The sequence below is a fragment of the Pygocentrus nattereri genome, chromosome 17 (assembly GCF_015220715.1).
Source record: "Pygocentrus nattereri isolate fPygNat1 chromosome 17, fPygNat1.pri, whole genome shotgun sequence".
Classification (NCBI taxonomy): domain Eukaryota; kingdom Metazoa; phylum Chordata; class Actinopteri; order Characiformes; family Serrasalmidae; genus Pygocentrus; species Pygocentrus nattereri.
The window spans coordinates 26808166-26826359 of NC_051227.1; the positions used below are offsets into that span (position 1 = coordinate 26808166).

At 37.2% G+C, this 18194-nt stretch overlaps 2 protein-coding genes across 4 annotated transcripts in view; one reads left to right on the forward strand and one right to left on the reverse strand.

Annotated features, from left to right (window-relative positions):
* The window catches only part of mtus2b (microtubule associated tumor suppressor candidate 2b), a 46087-nt gene extending 39487 nt beyond the window's left edge, over window positions 1–6600 (forward strand). For all 3 annotated transcript variants that reach the window (XM_017696814.2, XM_017696816.2, XM_017696815.2), the window contains exons 11-16: window positions 225–330; window positions 1881–1954; window positions 2046–2144; window positions 2406–2525; window positions 2686–2783; window positions 3053–6600. In XM_017696814.2, the coding sequence (XP_017552303.1) occupies window positions 225–330; window positions 1881–1954; window positions 2046–2144; window positions 2406–2525; window positions 2686–2783; window positions 3053–3257 (702 nt within the window). In that variant the 3' untranslated portion in view covers window positions 3258–6600. The remainder of the gene's footprint in view (window positions 1–224; window positions 331–1880; window positions 1955–2045; window positions 2145–2405; window positions 2526–2685; window positions 2784–3052) is intronic.
* A 2896-nt stretch (window positions 6601–9496) lies between these two features.
* On the reverse strand, window positions 9497–17952 carry stoml3a (stomatin (EPB72)-like 3a). The gene is made up of 7 exons (XM_017696719.2): window positions 17754–17952; window positions 15031–15134; window positions 14870–14942; window positions 14571–14653; window positions 12915–13118; window positions 12409–12543; window positions 9497–10327 (listed from the first exon to the last, which is right to left on the reverse strand). The coding sequence occupies exons 1-7, from the start codon at window positions 17848–17850 to the stop codon at window positions 10136–10138; spliced, it is 888 nt and encodes a 295-aa protein (XP_017552208.1). The 5' UTR covers window positions 17851–17952; the 3' UTR covers window positions 9497–10135.
* Between the last annotated feature and the right edge of the window lie 242 nt (window positions 17953–18194).

Below are 18194 nucleotides of genomic sequence, written 5' to 3' on the forward strand. Positions count from 1 at the left end.
CAGGTTCTTCGGCAAACTTGAAAAGCATTTTTTACAGACATAGGCCATTATGCTCCTCCTGAAAATGACAGAAAATGAGCAGAGAAACGTGCACAGTCACACACACAGTTTTCTTCTGAACTGCATGCTTTCCAAAACTAGACTAAAGGTGTCCAGAATGAAGCCATTGGTGCAGTTGCCATCTCAAACCCTCTGTACAGTGAAATGCTTGTGTATATTATCAGGTGGAAGAGATGAGTGAGAGCCATGAGGCGGCCATGCTGGAGATGGAGGCAGCCCACAATGCCACTCTGGCCACTCTTCAGGAGGAGCATGCCAGGACAATCAAGAGTGAGTTAAATCAAATATGCCGATTCTGTTGTTGCTGTTAATAAATAAAAGCTCGCTATTTTTCCAGTAGCTTTTATTTGAAAAAAATACTTTAGTATGTCTTTTAGTTCTGTTTTATTGTTCTCTTTATATTCTGTTTATTCTTTTTGTCTTTTTTGTATGTTAATGTAGTTTACCATTTTCAGTATTATACATCAAACTGTACTGATCCAAAGGCAGTAAAACAGTCTGATGAGATTCCTATGTTGTGTCAGTGTTTATTTTTTACCAATCAGAATGTTTCTCGTTTAGGCCAACCTCTATTTTGGCCTTATCAGTCCCTCTAACATTTAGAATGTTATGAATGTTTAGAAACTGTAGTGCACAGCAATTTTGTTTTTTGGAGACTAGTAACTTCCTTCCTGCTGTCTTCCCATATGCAATGTACACTCACCGGCCACTTTATTAGGTTCAATTGCTTGTTAACACAAACAGCTAATCAGCCAATCACATGGCCACAACTCAATGCATTTAGGCATGTAGAGGTGGTCAAGACAACTTGCTGAAGTGCAAACCGAGCATCAGAATGGGGGAAGAAAGGGGATTTAAGTGACTTTGAACGTGGTGTGGTTGTTGGTGCCAGACAGGCTGGTCTAAGTATTTCAGAAACTGCTGATCGACTGGGATTTTCACGCACAACCATCTCCAGGGTTCACAGAGAATGGTCAGAAAAAGAGAAAATATCCAGTGAGCGGCAGTTGTGTGGATGAAAATGCCTTGTTGATGTGAGAGGTCAGAGGAGAATGGGCAGACTGGTTCGAGATGATAGAAAGGCAGCAGTAACTCAAATAACCAACCAAAACCTCTGAGGAACGTTTCCAACACCTTGTTGAAAGTATGCCACAAAGAATTAAAGCAGTTCTGAAGGCAAAAGGGGGTCCAACCTTTTACTAGCAAGGTGTACCTAATAAAGTGGCCGGTGAGTGTATTTGTTCAGTGTTTACCTCATGAACACTCATGAACACGGACATTAGGTAGTGCAAGAGAGAACTGCAGATTCTTGCATGCTACCTTGGGGTTCTCTGTGTATGGAAAATTATAGCCTGGAATATTATTTGCATTGCTCTTGAAGTGATTATGGTTGACTACCAGTCCTGGTGGTTTAACACAATGCTTTTCAATTTCATTTATTTGTACATTATTTTCTTGACAGTGGATTAGTCCATGCTCTTCAGAAATGAATTTGTACCTTCTTCCAAGCTGAAGAGCATCGACAGTTGTTTTTCTGAGAGCCTAAAAAAATCTCTTTTTACTCGACATGTCATGAGCTTGCATATGTATGTGGTGAAGGCCGGTCTTTGATAGTGAAGTTCAATGTTTTATAAATAGGACAGGGTTACCCACACTAACATGATTGATTGAAATTCCTTATTTTAATAATCCTCTAATTGCATGAAAAACATTTGCAGAAATTTGCTCAAGAGTTCACAAATTTTCTGGCACCACCATATAAATAAAATGTGTTGCTGTTGTTGTTATTATTATTCAAGTAATCATGGTTGTTTTGGCAGATCTAAAGATGGCTCACGAACAGCAGAAGAAATCCTTGGAGGAAGAATTTGAAAAGCTCAGATTGTCGCTGCAGGTACAACATCATTTCAGTGGCTAAAACACATATATAGACTTTCTTTGATGATGGCCAGTGTGAAGTTTCTGTGTTTTTGTGATGTGTTCAGGATCAGGTGGACACACTGACGTTTCAAAACCGCAGCCTGAGAGACAGAGCAAAGCGCTTTGAGGAAGCATTACGCAGGAGCACTGATGAACAGATTGTGGTACTGCATTTAGCTTCACTTGCATTCAAGTGTCTGCATCTGACCATATCTCTCTATTACTAAACATGCTAACTTTAGGGATAAACACACAGAAATGCTTTGCTTCCCATCTTCCATACTTTACAGCCATGTTACAGTGTATATGCATGTATTTAAGCCTGTCTGTGTACCTCTGCAATAATGTCTACTTGTGTAATGATATGTAATAGTGCTCCTGCTCACCTGTTTTGTGGGTAAATGTTTGTGTCTGTATATACTCAGGATGCTTTGGCTCCATATCAGCACATAGAGGAGGATCTAAAGAGCCTGAAACAGGTTCTGGAGATGAAGAACCAGCAGATCCACCAACAGGAACTCAAGATATCCGAGCTAGAGAAACTGGTGGGTGCTAATAAAGAGCTCTGAGAGAAAGTCAAAATGCAATGGGCTTGAGTAGTCAGTGTGTAGTACTTTTAGAAGTAACTTTGAATCTTTAGTTAGGCCTTAATTCACCTGTAGATCTGAAGAAATTAGGTTGTGTTTGTGCTGTGTCTTTAAACAGGCTCAGAAGAATGTGCTGCTGGAGGAGCGTGTTCAGGTTCTACAGCAGCAAAATGAGGACCTAAAGGCGAGGATAGACCTCAACCTTGCCGCTTCCAGGTCTCTCTCTCTTTCTGTGTCTGTATAAAATCTGTGTCTATTTTTGTCTTTGTTTTTTCTTATTTTTTCATAATTTAAAAATGTCAGTTACTTTTCATCTAAATTGTTTATTAATGGTTAAAGTGAAATCAAACGTTAGTCAAACAGATAAAAGCTGGAAAACCCCAAAACCGTACTGAACTTCAGCCCTCCATGTACTTACTTTAGAACACCTGAAGTAAACCTTTACATGCAGACTGTCTGTTCCATCTCATCTCTTGTTTTGTTAGGCAACTGTCTGAGGAGAACGCTAACCTGCAGGAGTACGTGGAGAAGGAGAGTAATGAGAAGAAGCGACTGAGTCGCACCAATGAGGAGCTGCTGTGGCGTCTGCAAACGGGCGAGTTGAGCCCACGAATGTCCCCCAACCAGTCACCCCTCCACCGGCCCTCTCCAGGCCCAGCCTCACCCTCGCACCCACCCTTACCCAGATAAGCCTCTCACTCTTTCTCTCTCTCTCTTTCTCTCTCTCTTACTCTATTTACCTCCATCTATACCCCCTTTCCTGGTGTAGGTACAAACAGACATCATCATAGACTGTATCAGTTTGAGCTGAGCTGGGTGTATGTATGTACTGTACACTGGTGCTGATATTCCAGGATTTCTGTGGTTCAGGAAGAGTATGTCTAACACACAAGTTACAATTTACAGAAACACATAAGCCATTTGTAAATCTGTGTCTTATAAATTTAAATTCCAGTCTAACACAAATCTTTGCATTTAACAGAAAAATATGTATTTCCTGTAAGAATGTACAGACGACTCTATTGATTTGTTTAATTTAAATAGCGTTCTCATTCTCATCCATGTCGACATTACTTTTGTACAGGCAATTCTGCCCTGCTTATGTAATATATATTATAGTACAATCTCTCTTGTCTGTTACTGGTATGTCCTGCAGATCTCATGGTGCCTGCTTCTTGACCTTTGCTTCTACTAGCATGTACAACTTTGTCAGGACAATGAATGGAATAGACAGGACAAACAAGATACAGATCGCCTGTACTAAAGGATTATTCTCCATTCAGCTTCTTCAAAGGATACACATCCACCAGCAACTTGCTCTCTATGCCCAGACATTATTAAACACAACACGGATCATGGGACAAGTTTAATATGGACATATCTCTTTTCCTTTTCAAATGAGGTAACCGGCCTTTTCAAATAGGCCTTTGTTCTATATTTTCAGGACATTATTCAAGAAGTAATTTGCATTGAGGGTATTCTGTATTGTCATATCTGTGGTTTTGAAAAAATGGTCAACCTTGAAAAATACGACACAGTAGTTCTTCAAATTTCCATGTCTGGTGGCTCAGCAGTGGATTTCTAGAACATTTTCTGTGTTTTCAGTCAGACAGTGTGCAAAATGATATAGAAATTGGGTTGACCATGGATGTTCACAATGAAAATGGCATTGAATCTGGTTTATGTTACTTTATGTTAATGTATTTTTAGTACCAGGATGTCCTCAAGTCTGCTGTTTCCCATTTACACCTCCAGTCTACCTATTGGTGAAAAAACATCATGCCTTTACCTTGTCTGCAATGTTTACAAAACTCAATGAACGCATTCATCCATGAAATCTGCCACTGAGGCAGCTGTTTCTTATTGTGGTGTATTTGTAATATAACGTATCCTCATGTTACCCTAAGTCTTCCAGTTTTACCAACCAAGATATTGTATAGACATTCTATTTAATGCTCTGTGGCTCTACTGGAGAGGTTTTGCCATAAACATGTAGGAAAACTGCTTGGAAACATTTTGCTCTAACGTTGCACCATAGGGCCTTCATATTTCCGCCAGGCTAAGATCTACTACAGCTAGCACCAAACTGTTAGCACCTAGGCTACTATAAGTTTTCCCTAGATATCTAGCATGCTCACAGTATCAGTGATGCATTATTGTATGTCAGAAATTAGATACTGTCAGTGGCACAAATGTAAGATTTGAAATAACATTTAATTTTAATTTAGCAAAAATTCAGGAGGTTTGGTTAGTATGTTTTGGTGTAGATTTGCATTGGATTACATCACTTTCTGACTGTACTAGGACTTTCAGGTTTATAACCTTAAAGCCATGACACCACTACAAGTGAGATTTTTACATTCGATAGGGCAGAGGTTTCCTATTCCCAGTTACTGCACTCTTTTCTTTTTTTCCCTGTTCTAACACACCTAACAGCTCACAAAGGGCTCAATAAGAGGCTGATGAGCTACATAGATATGCTATATTAGATTTAAGTCAAATAAGTGCTCATGAGGTCCTTAAGACAGACTGGAAACCAATGCAATAAAGACAGAATGGGTTACAATGTGTTAATAATCAGCAAAGTACATTAGCTAACGTTTTTCATGGCTTCACAGCTCCAGTGAATTGATTGTTGAAATAATAACTGATTGATCTGAAGTTGGTTCCCAAGATATCCTCAAATAAGAATGACTAATATAACAAAGCAGAGAATGAGATGGTAAAATTCATTTTGAGAATGTTTTCTGTGAGTCAGTTTGTTATGGGGATTGATTGTATACTTGATTTTCCTTTTTGTATTTGTTTATAGTAAGTGTACTTATTTTTTGCAGCTATAATTGTGATTACAGAGAAACCACAATTCTGACAGTTTGATATGGTACCATTTGCTCATACAGGCAATGTCTCTTGCCTGTGTTTACTCATTTTGGGCAATCTTGCAAACCTCCTCAGCAGAAACAACATTTGATGCCTCCATTTTCAGTGTTTTAAGATGTCAGTATTTTTCATTTTTGTTTTTTTGCATGTGGTATTAATTTATGTACCATTACCTCCTGTCTCAATCTCAGGTTAAGATGGTACTTTCGACAGATCGGAAGCGGTCAGGAAGATCTTTAATAGCATTACTCTTGCATTACATTCATTTTGTCATTTGACATTTTTCCAGAGTCTGAAGAATGTTCTGCAAAATATGTTAAGATAGTAAACCTTGAAAATGTGCATTTATTAGATGTAGAACTATTAACAACAATGTCTTTGAAGGCTATACATTATACACTAAGCATAAAGCATAAAAAGTTACTCTGTTTCAAATCTGTAAATTTATTCTATCGAAATACAAACCACCTGAGAACAGTGCTCTGGCAGTAGGTAGGCCTACATTTAGTGTCAGTAAAACCTTGATTTTATACTTTTAAATATAAAATCCCATTAGTCGTCTTCAAATGATGTTACACTTTGACAGTTACATTGGGTCCAGTTTTCCAAAAGCACTGTAATATTAAGGTTCTCTTAATTATTTGAGAGAGTGTTTGCAAAATGATACTTATTGTGTCATATAATGATGACAAATGTTTTTGGGAAATCCCCTAATTTTGTTTTGTTCTTTTTATTTCACTTTTGGGGTGTGTGTGTGTGTGTGTGTGTGTGTGTGTGTGTGTGTGTGTGTGTGTGTGTGTGTGCGTGTGTGCGCGTGTGTGTGTGTGTGTGTCCCATGGACATAATTATGCATTTTTTTTCTTCGACGTCAGTTTGTGATTGGAGTTTTAAGAGTTGAGGTTAACATCAATCAACAGTGTACTACTCCTTTTGAGCCAGTGTATTCTAATTTATATTTTTCAGTCCACTTTAAGCTTTATCTGTAAGTTACATTTGAAGCATATGTTAAGAAAGCATGTTTAAAAGCTGTGATTTTTACACTTTTGTTGTATTAAAACTTGTTAGTCTAGATTAGATTACAGTTTGCAGTTGTAATGCATTGAGACACATCTCTCTGTATATGTTGCACTTTGGAATTAAATGTTAAAATCAAGACCAGCATGGATCCAACACTTTTTAAACACACCAAGGCAATGAAAGAAGAAGCAGGTTTTGTGCATCATTGAAGTCTACATGACATGAACACAGCATGCTGCAGCAACTTTGTAGCGTTAAATGAATCACAACTATATACATACACTTGTATGTATGGATTTACAAGTAAATAAAGAAAAGAACCATACTTTAACAATGTATTTTAGTTGATTTATACAAAGTTTGAAATGATCAATGGTTATAAAGAGTTCAATATTAATAAGCAATAATCATCTTGACTGCACCACACAGCTCTCTGTTTTATTTTCTCTGGAGCTGTGTGCTTTAAATGTTTGGCAGCAGATTGGGAGATGCCTTGCAGTAACCAGAGACAGCATACCATATATGCATACCTAATTTTGACTACATAATCTGACAGACCCCCAGGACCCTTATAAATTACATATATATTAGATCTTAGATCCTTACTGTCTTAGATCCATCACTGTCAGAATAAAACCTTGTGTCTCCATAAGTAGTTTAAGGAGATTTTAAGGAGAAAAGTTATCAACTTTCAGTGCATAAATGCCATTTTTTCTAATAATTTTAAAAGTCATGAAATCTTTACACAGTGCAGTTTGCAAATGGTAATTACAAAAATAATTTGTTACATTCATTTAAAAGTGCTTGCAGAAGCCTGGATAACAAAAACAGCCCAAAGCAGCAACTGTAACAGGTCCTACTGCACTGAACAATAGCTTTGTATTCTAATATCTGATATGAGAATAGAAGTGCTGAAATTCAGTATTTGGCCTGAAGGTGGCAGCATTATAACACAGCACAGCAAAACAATCGCAGCACCCACTGATGACAAATAGGTTCCTAGCACAACATAAATTCCAGACTTTTTTAATGCCATTCTCCTTGCAGTGGCTGTGTAAATAGAATGACAACACGTTTGATATGTTGAGCTCTGTAACATGGGACCATGTGTTCTTCCATCTTTGTTCACAACAACAAATGCATTTTGATAAAGCAATTATCACACTCTGTAAAAACGTATATGAATAGCTGAATTATGGAAAGATTTGCATACACCTAAATGGTGTTCCTTCAAATTAAGGCAATTTGTTGATTTAACTTCATTTACTAAAATTGGCTTCATTTATTTTAAAAATCCATTCATGATAGAACGGACAGGCCTAGAAAGAAAGCTAATATAGAGATGGTAAAACAAGAAGAAAGACATGCCCAATATGCAAATAGGTGGAGCCAGTAGCCAATACAATCTCCTCTCCTGTGCTAATCTCTCCAGCCTTGAAGGACAGCAGACTAAATTAAATTTCAAATTGTTGAGTCTCCACAAAGATCCAATTCCAATGTGTGAAATTATCAAAAAGGTTCACGTACCTTAAAATACTTGAGTAATGTGGGATATACCCTATTTTAAGGACAAGTGGACTTAAGTGTATAATTGGTGTGATAATTGGTGGATATCTTATGAGATCTATACAGTTTTCTTTTTCATTTGACTTGATTGACTTTGGCTGATTTAATGCTTAAGTATTGGTAATTCTTTGAGTACATTTTAAAAATGGGTCAGTTTCATTAATATCAACTTTTTTTTAAACAAGAGCCAGTTTGAGTTGAATAAAACCAATGAAATAACTTATAACTTAAGTACTGTTAGGTTGAACTGACAATCCATTTTCCAGCTCCCCCTGTGACCCAGAAGGATAAGCAACTTAAAAAATGTGTGTGTGTGTGTGTGTGTGTGTGTGTGTGTGTATGTGTGTGTGTGTGTGTGTGTGTGTGTGTGTGTGTGTATGTATAGGCAGTAACACAAATATCTTTAATACTCCTTATTCAAACTCTGCCATTTTTTATTTAAGGCCTTCACAAGAAACTCCTTTTGAAGGATCAGTGAAACAGTAATTCAAGAGGTGATGGTTCACTGTCATCATGGGAGCTTTTAATGTTGGCAGAGCCTTCTCCGTTATGTGTAGGTCGTGTCTGCAAAATATTGTCTGGATATTATGAACCAGAAAACTCTGTGGAGTTAAAACCAGCAGCGAAAAACTTTTTATTGTGCATGTTTTCAAAAAAGTTGTGACTTATTTGTGTATCATGAATATGAGACTGAATATTGCTTTAGTTCTCTACATGGTATTAAAGTGACAGTGTCTGTTTCTATCCATTTTGAAGCTGCTGTCTGTCTATTGTACGGTGTCAATGATTTTCTCTTTTCCCCAGATTAGACGAGACCAGTAATGAACTAGGGCCATTTGGGTAGGTCACATGTACAATACAGTAAAATACACAGTCATTATTTTATGACTGTTCCTCACATTTATAGCAACACTTTACACTGAATATAGACAGTACATTGGATGACTCTGTATAATAACTTGGACTAACTGGCTAGGTGTTAGGAAGGGTCATGTGGAAAGAATACTCCTGGGAATGAAGTGGACTGTGTTTCAGTCCTAGATTTTACTACAGAAATATGTGTTTATAAGCGATCAGTTTCTTCATTAATTTTGCAACAGACTGGTCCAATGCATTGTGCTTTTATGAAGCAATAGTCCAGTCTACGACTCTGCCTATTATTGCTTCTTCGTAGTTTCACTTCTTTTATCTACATGACAAGGCTGTGCTGAATGTTCATTTTGGACAACTTCCTTCTGTGCAATTACATTATCACTTGCCATCAAATAGTTACCTTCATTTTTTCCTTTTGGTTTTTCTACATGATTTGAGTACATTAACTGTTTAATGGCCTCTCATCCTTTTGGGTCACGGGGGGGGGGATGGGGGGGGTGTTCATTGTGGGTTCATTGTGCAGAAGGCGCTGTCCTTGACAATTGTGTGAAAATTTCATGATGAATGGACCCACAGAAATACTCCAGAATGACTTCCATTAAATGGTAAAAATGTATTTGCTTTTTGGTGTTAAGTTGACATTATGGATATTTTCTTTAGACACCAACAATATGATTATATGACTATATATATATAAAGAATATGACTATACTTTATCATTGGTGTTCCTGTTTAACACCTTGTGGATTTCTGATTATACAGTAGCTTTTTATTGATTAGAGCTAGCTAAAAATGTTCCACTGTGTTTCAGTAAATAAAACTAATAAACAAAACTAGTAAACAACACAGCAAAGAAAAATACAATATCTGATTGAAGAGAATCACAGTACAGTCTTTAACACAGTACACTCATGTGACAGCCTATAAATAAATAATAATTGTTAAAATAGTAAAAATAAATGACCTTTCTTTGCCTCCTGAGGGTTTTAACAGATGATTACCTAAAAGATCGTGTTTCCAAGACAGACATATTTGGTGCCCAAAGTTTTCGTTTTCAGTTTTGCATTTGATCTATGATGCTAACATAATAGAAGTCTACATCAGCCAAAAGCTTTTGTGTAACATACTTCCATTACTTTTCTGCTACATTAGCCTCGATACTCTAGTGCAAAACCAAGATAAAACCCTTACAGCCAAACCAACAGGCTTGTTTTTTCAGACTGAATCTAATATTATTTTCTGGACATGAAGGGGTGTAGGAGGTCAATGGGCAGAGGGAAGATGATGGTGGAGTTCTTCTCGGCTGCGATGGTGTTGAGTGTTTGGAGGTAGCGGAGCTGCAGGGCTGAAGGTGACTCAGCAATCACCATAGAGGCCTCCTTTAAAGCCCGCGAGGCATTCATCTCTCCCTCTGCTGCTATCACCTACAGACAGGACACACAACACAGAGGGCTAAAGTACCATCATTCTACTATATGTCCAAAGCACAGCTGACTAGGTTGAAGTGGTGGTTTGGCTGGAAATCAAATTTAAATGTAGTCCTAATTGTAGTCAGTCTGAAAAACATTGACTTTTTGAAGTGAAGTAATCTCAAACAGACTTTCTAATGTCATTTCTGACACTGTGTGACGTAATGGTATCTTTAAAATTTGACAAATTCAGGTTTCAAGATGACTGCTACTGCTTTTTTAGCTATGTGACATACTTTTGTCTGTTTGTATGGGTAACAGTATACTGTACATGTCAGAAAACTTAAAGACAAGTGAGAAGAGATTGGACACATATTGTGTAACAGGACCTTTCTCACTGCTGGTGCTGTAAACCAGCCTTTACAAAACACACTGCATTATGCATGCATCGTCATCAAGAGTATAGTACACAGAAACATAGCAACGCTGGTTCATCCACTGACGCCAGCTAAATGCTGAGTCATGGCCCACATCCTCTCTGTGGCTCAACCCTCACTAGTGTGCATTTTAAGGTGGAGTTCTCCATCATCACCATCATCATCATCATCATCATATTACATGTTATCAATGTAAATAAAATGTAGATGCTTAACATGTAAACAAAGTCATTCAGAAATGCTAAAAAAGGTGTAGATCTATTCATGCCATAGATGTACAAGCAGGACATTGCAAGGCAAAATAAAACACATAGATTGTTTTTTTTTTTCAGATTTACCCGTTTTACCTTTATCAACACTACATGGAAAAACTCACTTGTGATTTTTGATAGTAAATAAAATGGCTATATTTACATTGCAGACATGTGACCCCTGGTCCCGAACACCACCATTGTGAAAGAGTTGGTGTGTTCATCTACAATGAACCATCTCACATCAGGCCTCGTAGAATGACTTAGTTTACATCTAAATTTTGAAAAATCAGTGGAATTCCCCTTTAAGGGTCAGTAGTCTATCCTCCTTTAAATTCAGTCATAAATTGCCTGAATGGAAGCAATTGATGAATAGATTAATATGACATCCAGGCTCCTATAACAAGGGAGCTTGTTTGTCTGAAAGGAATATTTAGGCAAAAAAGTGTAAAATGTCCACAATTTCTCCGCTCCTGACCCCGTATGACCTTCTGTCACCTACAGAAATGGGCAAAAGTATGAACAAAGCTCAGTGTTCAAGATGGCTGCTATTACTGTGATCTCAGCAACATAACATTGAGAATAAGGTTGGCCTATTCTGTGTTTTAATGGAGGGATACGACACCTCTTGAATTTTAAGGCAATCCTTTACCAAAAAATCTAATTTACACAATTTTCTCAGTACCCTATAGTTGATCAGACAAGATATGCTTGGTATCTAAAGTTTGCTTCTTTAGTTTTGCACTAGAGTTACAATGCTAATATAATAAAAGTCTATTTCATTAAAATAATTTTGTGTGACAGACGTCTATTTCTTTCTAACTGCATCAGCCTCGTAGCTCCAGCACAAAACTAAGAAGTTATCAGTGAACCATTCTTTTAATAAACCTCCCAACAGCCAATTGAACATGCTGCAGCAAAATAGTTCATTCCACATCACTGAAACAAGAAGGTAAATACATCCCAGTTGTTAAAGCTATCTCTTTCATCCCTTACATTAGCTGGCTAGCTTGTTGCTAACAATACTTGTTTTCATGAAGGCATCCACATTTTTTCTCCAATCTGTAGCTCAAACATGCAATTCCGAACTCCGACTTTCCCCATTCAAGCCAAGCCAAAGCAGAATAAACTCTCATTAAAGTTCCATTGTTAGCTACATTAGCCTTGTAGTGCCAGTGCAAATCTAAAGAAACATATCTTGGCTGAATGACAGTATTTTGGAGTAAAATTATTTAAATTTGGCTCTTTTGTCCATTTGAATTCTTTGATTAAAGTTCATTTAGAGAAATACCTTGGGCAGAGATTTGAAGTCAATATTGTGAAAAAAGAACTGGACTGGTAATCAGCCAGTGCTGTGTTTCCTCCATTAGCTTTCCAGAGCGAGTGCTATGGGGTCTTGGGGACTTACCTTGGCACGAGCCTCTCTTGAAGCTTCCGCTTCCGCTGCCATTGCTCTCTGGAGCTGCTGAGGGAGTTTGACGTCCTTAATCTCCACGCGCTCCACCATGATACCCCATGGATGTGTGGCCTCATCCAGAGCACACTGCAAGTAGGATGCCACACAATTTTGACAGTGAAATAAAATAACATCATTAATGCAGTACTGTGACTGTACAGTGGCAGTGGAGTGTGCTTTAAAGTTCGGATTTTAGTCATTTTGTCTGTGGTGTTACAATCAGCAGTGTTACAACTGTACTAATGTTGGTCAATTGAACTATAATTTGCACTATAGTTAATTATCAACATTTATACTACCACTGCAATAGTTGAATGATCTCTATGCTGAGCGATAGCAGCTATTTCACTCTGTATGATGACAATGTATGTTTGTGGATTACATTGTATTTCTTTGTATATTGAATATTTCTTTGTCATAAACCATATTGGACTTTTTTCTTTACATGTTCTCCAAACCTGCATGTTGTGGGAGATGCTCTCTCTGTCAGACAGAACCTCTGATAGGTTTTTAGTGCCCAGGACATTCCTCAGGGTGGTCTGGGCCAACAGACGAGTGGACAGGTCAGCATTTATCACGTTAGCCACAGAAGAGATGGGGTCACTGACCCGGAAGTAAACCACACCGTCCACACACACTGTCACAGAGTCCTTGGTCAGAATCTACTCTTAGAACAGAGATATGCATGGTGCTGTGAGGTATACGCTCTTTGCTAGAATTCTAAATTCAGTTTCTTGTAAGTGTTATATCACAACATTGATACAGTCCTTTCATTATATTATTCAACTATTAAGATAAGATTAGTTCAGTTCAGCTATAGTGGTTATGGTAAAGGATGGGGCTGGTCATAGATTCCATTAGCAGAACCAAGTAGAGTACAGTCTAACACAGGATATGATGGATGGATATTTTAAATATGGGATTCCTGTCCCCATAGCAACCTCATCTGACTCACATATTTCTCAAAATTCTTAGCGAAGACTGACACACACTCGTGACACACATTTTTTTATTATCACAGAACTATCTATACTATTTTAATCACTCTCTTTAATGTAGCATAATTTTGAATGTATAAATATCTCACAGTGTGCTAGCCAAGCTAAAGTACAGCCTCCACATGGCGAGTTAGTTTTAACAGTGTCAACAGACTTTTTTCTTAAACAGATCAGACAAAAACATGTCAAGTACAGTAGGGTCCAAAAGTGTAGGACTGCATTAAAAATCTAAGATTGTTTTCATTTAATGTTTTCATTTATTTAGTAATTTTTTCATTTAATTTTTAATTTAATTTGAATTTAGAATTTTGAAAAATTAAAACAAATCAAAACTGTAAATAAAATCAAGAAGATATATTTGACATTCTGCACCTTTTCTATCACACTTTTGAAATTTAAACAAATTTGTATTGAGGCCTTAATAAAAAAGGTTTTTGGTGGTCTTATTTTTATGTTCAGGTGGATTTGATCTGCTCATCAGAGGCTTTTGTCACTGTCATTGAAGAAAAGCAGGAGAAATACTACAGAATTCTGAAATTCATAAAATATTTCAAAAAATTTTACTTTACACTCTTACTCTTAGATTGTTACACTAATACTATCATATGTAATGAAACATTTTGTATTCGGTTAGAGGATAATGCAAAATAGAAGCATTTTCACCAGTGGTCTTGAAGTTTTGGTCCCCATTGTACATGAAAATGTTTAAATTATATTGTTGATATTAGCTACTACTACTTTGTAGCTTAAAGTAAGCTTTGCACATTTAACACAGCTTCTTCCCTCCAATCTCATTTCACTTGATTCATGTACATTTCATGTGTTTAGGTTTGTAAGCTTGTCTGGCTCAAAAAAACATAGAATTACATTTAAAAAACGATTTATCAGACTTTCAGAATAGCTTTTACAGCTGGCCCTTCTAGCTGTACGATCTTACGATTGCACACACTATTTTTGTTTGTCTAAATTATTCATAAATGGTAAATGCTGGAAACAGAGTTGATGTGTTAAATGACAAACATGACAATTTAGCAAAAAACAAAATGTGTTGCACTCGCCTACATTCTAGCTGTAGTACATGCAATCAGTTAATGTGAGCAGTTCCGTAAAGTTTACCTCTTGAGGTGGAATGTCAAATGACTTAGATCTCAAGTCCACCTTTGTGAAGGTATCAGTGCAGGGCAACACGAAAAACATTCCTACACAGTAAATATACATGACAAATAAATCAAACAAGCAGACAACCTTTTTGTTTATTTCGTATGTTATGATGCTTATTCAGACTCACATAAAGGATTTTATAGGAATGAATCACATAGTACTAATGCTAGTAGTTTATGGTGAAAGTGACAGAGAGGATGACAAACACTTAAATGAATCTTTTAAATGAAATCATTGTAAAAGTGCTATTATACCTGGCCCTTTCGGTTTTCTGTCCATGATGCGACCCAAACGAAAGATCACAGCTCTCTCATACTCCTGCACAATCTGAAGGAACATTTAGCTCAGTACACCTGCAAATTACAGTGAGTGCATATCTGTATGTGGTGGTCTTTCAGCTCGGATTGTTTCTTACCTTGATGCACATAAATATGGTTATAGGAAGCATTGATACGGTGAAAATGATAGAGAGGATGATGAAAAACCAGCCGCAGAAGCCAAGAGAGCGAGGTGTGTCATCTAATAGAGAGAAAACAACTTTACATCTGAAGCTAATAAACTGTTTATTAAGCAATAAGAAATGGTAACAATACATAATAAATGTTATTTTCATAAGTTTTATTGTCATCACTTGTTAACATTTTAAAGCAATTTACTTTCTTGCTTTCTTTCTTTCTTGCTTGCTTGCTTTTTTGCTTTCTTTCTTGCTTGCTTTTTGAGTTTAGCCATTTCCTTCCTGCTTTCCAGTATTACATGATGTAACTGCTTCCAATAACTGACCATGTGCCTCCAAGTCATACTTATGCTGCTGTTGTGGCTCACTACATTGCTCTCACGAAGTAAGGGTCAGACCGTATGGCTTATGGGCAAATGTGGAGGTTGTATAACCTCCTTCCCTTCTCTACCTCCTTCCCTTCTCTACCCCGCTATTACCCTTTGGCCTCCTTTAAGGCCTGACTATGTTTGTTCTATGTACTTCATTATTTGTAAGTCGCTTTGGATAAAAGTGTCTGCTAAATGTAATGTAATGTAATAATGTAATGTATAACATTCTGACTGTCTGGACTGTAAGACTGATATTACATGATTGATTTTTCTGACTGTGCTGCTTGCAGCCATGATAGTGTTGGCCATTGAGCCACATGCAAGTTTTGTTGTGTCAGTGGTTTAAGAATCTTACTCCAGCAGTGTGACATAGTAATAAAAATCCTGCTTAGGGTCCCTGAAAGGCTAGAGCTGGCCCTGCAGTACTGTACTGGTACTGTTACACCTTTAAGCTGTACACACTCTTGACAATCTCTAAAGCAGCTTCAAGTGGAGCCATTAAAGAAGTTCCACAGGTGCTGAGACCTTGATGGCTTGTTGGATTGTGTGTCCAAAGAATTTGCTTATTGTATTATACTTTACTTTTTTATTGAATTTGTGCATAGAACAGTATCAGCATCAGCCTTTAGATCAAAATGTCTTTAAGAGTATGTAAACATACATTAAGTCAGGTGTGTCCAAACATGTGTTAGTGTTGTACTGAACCCCTGACCACACTAACATGTGTGAAACAATGGTTGTTAGGATGCCGCAAGGTTGTCAGGAAGGTTATAGATAGCTTACAGACACCTGAGAAGGGTTAGAGTTTCCAGGCAAAGGGCTCCTCTCTAGAGTGTTGCAATGCTTTTTCCAGAAACCCTGCTTACACAGTGATTCATTATAAACTGTATATTAGTTCCTCTGAAGTTATCTGGTTGGTTTTTACAGTCTACTGCTGTGTTATGTAACACACAACACGTTTTTGCTGAAAATGTCTGATGTTATCATTTAGACCAACTCCACTGTTCGCTTTATTTAACATAATGAGTCTGCAGCTTCCTGTCCCACACCACAGATGGCTTTTCAGTGCTCTGACAACAAAGTGTGCTGTTCTTTTGCCTGTGATTCATCTACAATGCAGCAGTAAAACTTCTCACTGTTAATTACTGAAAGGTCAGCTCACCCACTTGGAGAACCTTTCTGACCACACTACTGGTCTACAAATGGCCACAAGAAGTACAGTGCAACAAATAATTACATTTTAAAGGTACAAAAATGTGTTAGTTTTCCAAGCTAGTGGTTTTCTGATCTAAGATCTAAAATAATAAACAACATTTTTCATAGCTACTGTGACTACTCTCTCTGTCATTAAGCGTTAGAAGTTTATTTTGCTATACTATGTGTATATTTGCTACACTAAGTGTATTTAGAGGTGTAACAATTCTGAAACCGAAAACTGCAAAACAAACGTGAACGGTTTCATGTCACGGTGGTCTAGAAGACAGAACTGTGATACCCCCCCATACCCTAACCCCAACCCGCTGTAAGTAGGAGCCAAACCATGGCCAAAAAATCTAGGTCTAACCCGAACTGTGCATTACACTCCTAATATTTATATGGTGCTACATAATGAATTACATTCACATTCAATTTTGATTCAAGTCTGCATTTCAACTTTTTTTGTTTTCTTTTGACAGAAATTGGCCAAAAAATGAAAGGTTATTGATCCCTTTCCACAAACAAGACAAACTACTTTTTTAGCAAATTCGGGGGGCATCATTGAAATATCTCCTTGTCTACTTATACACACAAATGTGATGACGATTGGAAGTTCAGAATCAGCACTGTTAACAGAATGCCTGCTTGTTTCAATGAGCTATGACTGACAAATAATTAACCCATTATTGTCCAATAATTGTTTTTTAAATTTCGGTTGGTTCATGTGTTCTCTGAACTTGAACACAAACAGATCAAAACATATAGTGAGTTATTTCACTTTACTTATTACATTAAATTTAGTCTACATGGAGGCTACATAGGACTACTAATTTTCTACAAATCAATAGAAAATTTTAATTAGATTGTCAATAAACACATGAAATATATATGTAAGCATAAAAAGTGACTATTCTAGTATTAGATATTCATCTAAGGTGTAAGCATACAACATTTCATCACTTTAGACCCATCAGAACAGGTGCTGTCATTTATCCTCATCATACTAACTGCTCAAACCTTACACATTAATGGGTTAATACAGAAAGCCATGCTTTGGTGATCTATGATTACTTCAACTTCTAAGGAAATACAAATCTTGCTAGTTTTCCTACATACCATTTGTAATAGGTCTGGGGCTGTTGGATTCACATTGTCTGTCCATGCTCTGTCTGTCTATCTTGCTGTTGTTCATCATATCCAGTGTTGTCATCATGATACGTGTGTGGAGCTGTTTGCTTGGTGTGAGGGAGAACACGTAACAGGGGAGCTTTTAATGTGCTTGCTGTTTCACAGGGGTGTGGCTTCTCCTCTTACCTCTCAGTTACAGGTGTGTGAAGTGAAGCACAGAGATACCACCAGCTTCAGCTAAGCTTTAAGTGCTGATAAACACTTCACAAGATAGGCCTAATATTTGCCTATATGTTGGCCTTTCATTGATTACATAAGATATATTTATCATATGTTGATATCTGATAGGCTTCAATATTAATGAAGGAGAAATAATGTATAGTTTGGAACCACATCTGCTGCTGATGTGAACCGAAACTGAAGGCGATG

Excerpts from the sequence above, each read along its gene's own strand:
- stoml3a (XM_017696719.2), bottom strand. The coding sequence starts at position 17,850 with ATGATGACAACACTGGATATGATGAACAACAGCAAGATAGACAGACAG. Across the intron at positions 14,654-14,869 it reads CAGAAAACCGAAAGGGCCAG|GAATGTTTTTCGTGTTGCCC; the intron begins GTATAATAGCAC and ends TTTACTGTGTAG. Across the intron at positions 12,544-12,914 it reads GCATCTCCCACAACATGCAG|TGTGCTCTGGATGAGGCCAC; the intron begins GTTTGGAGAACA and ends TCCTACTTGCAG.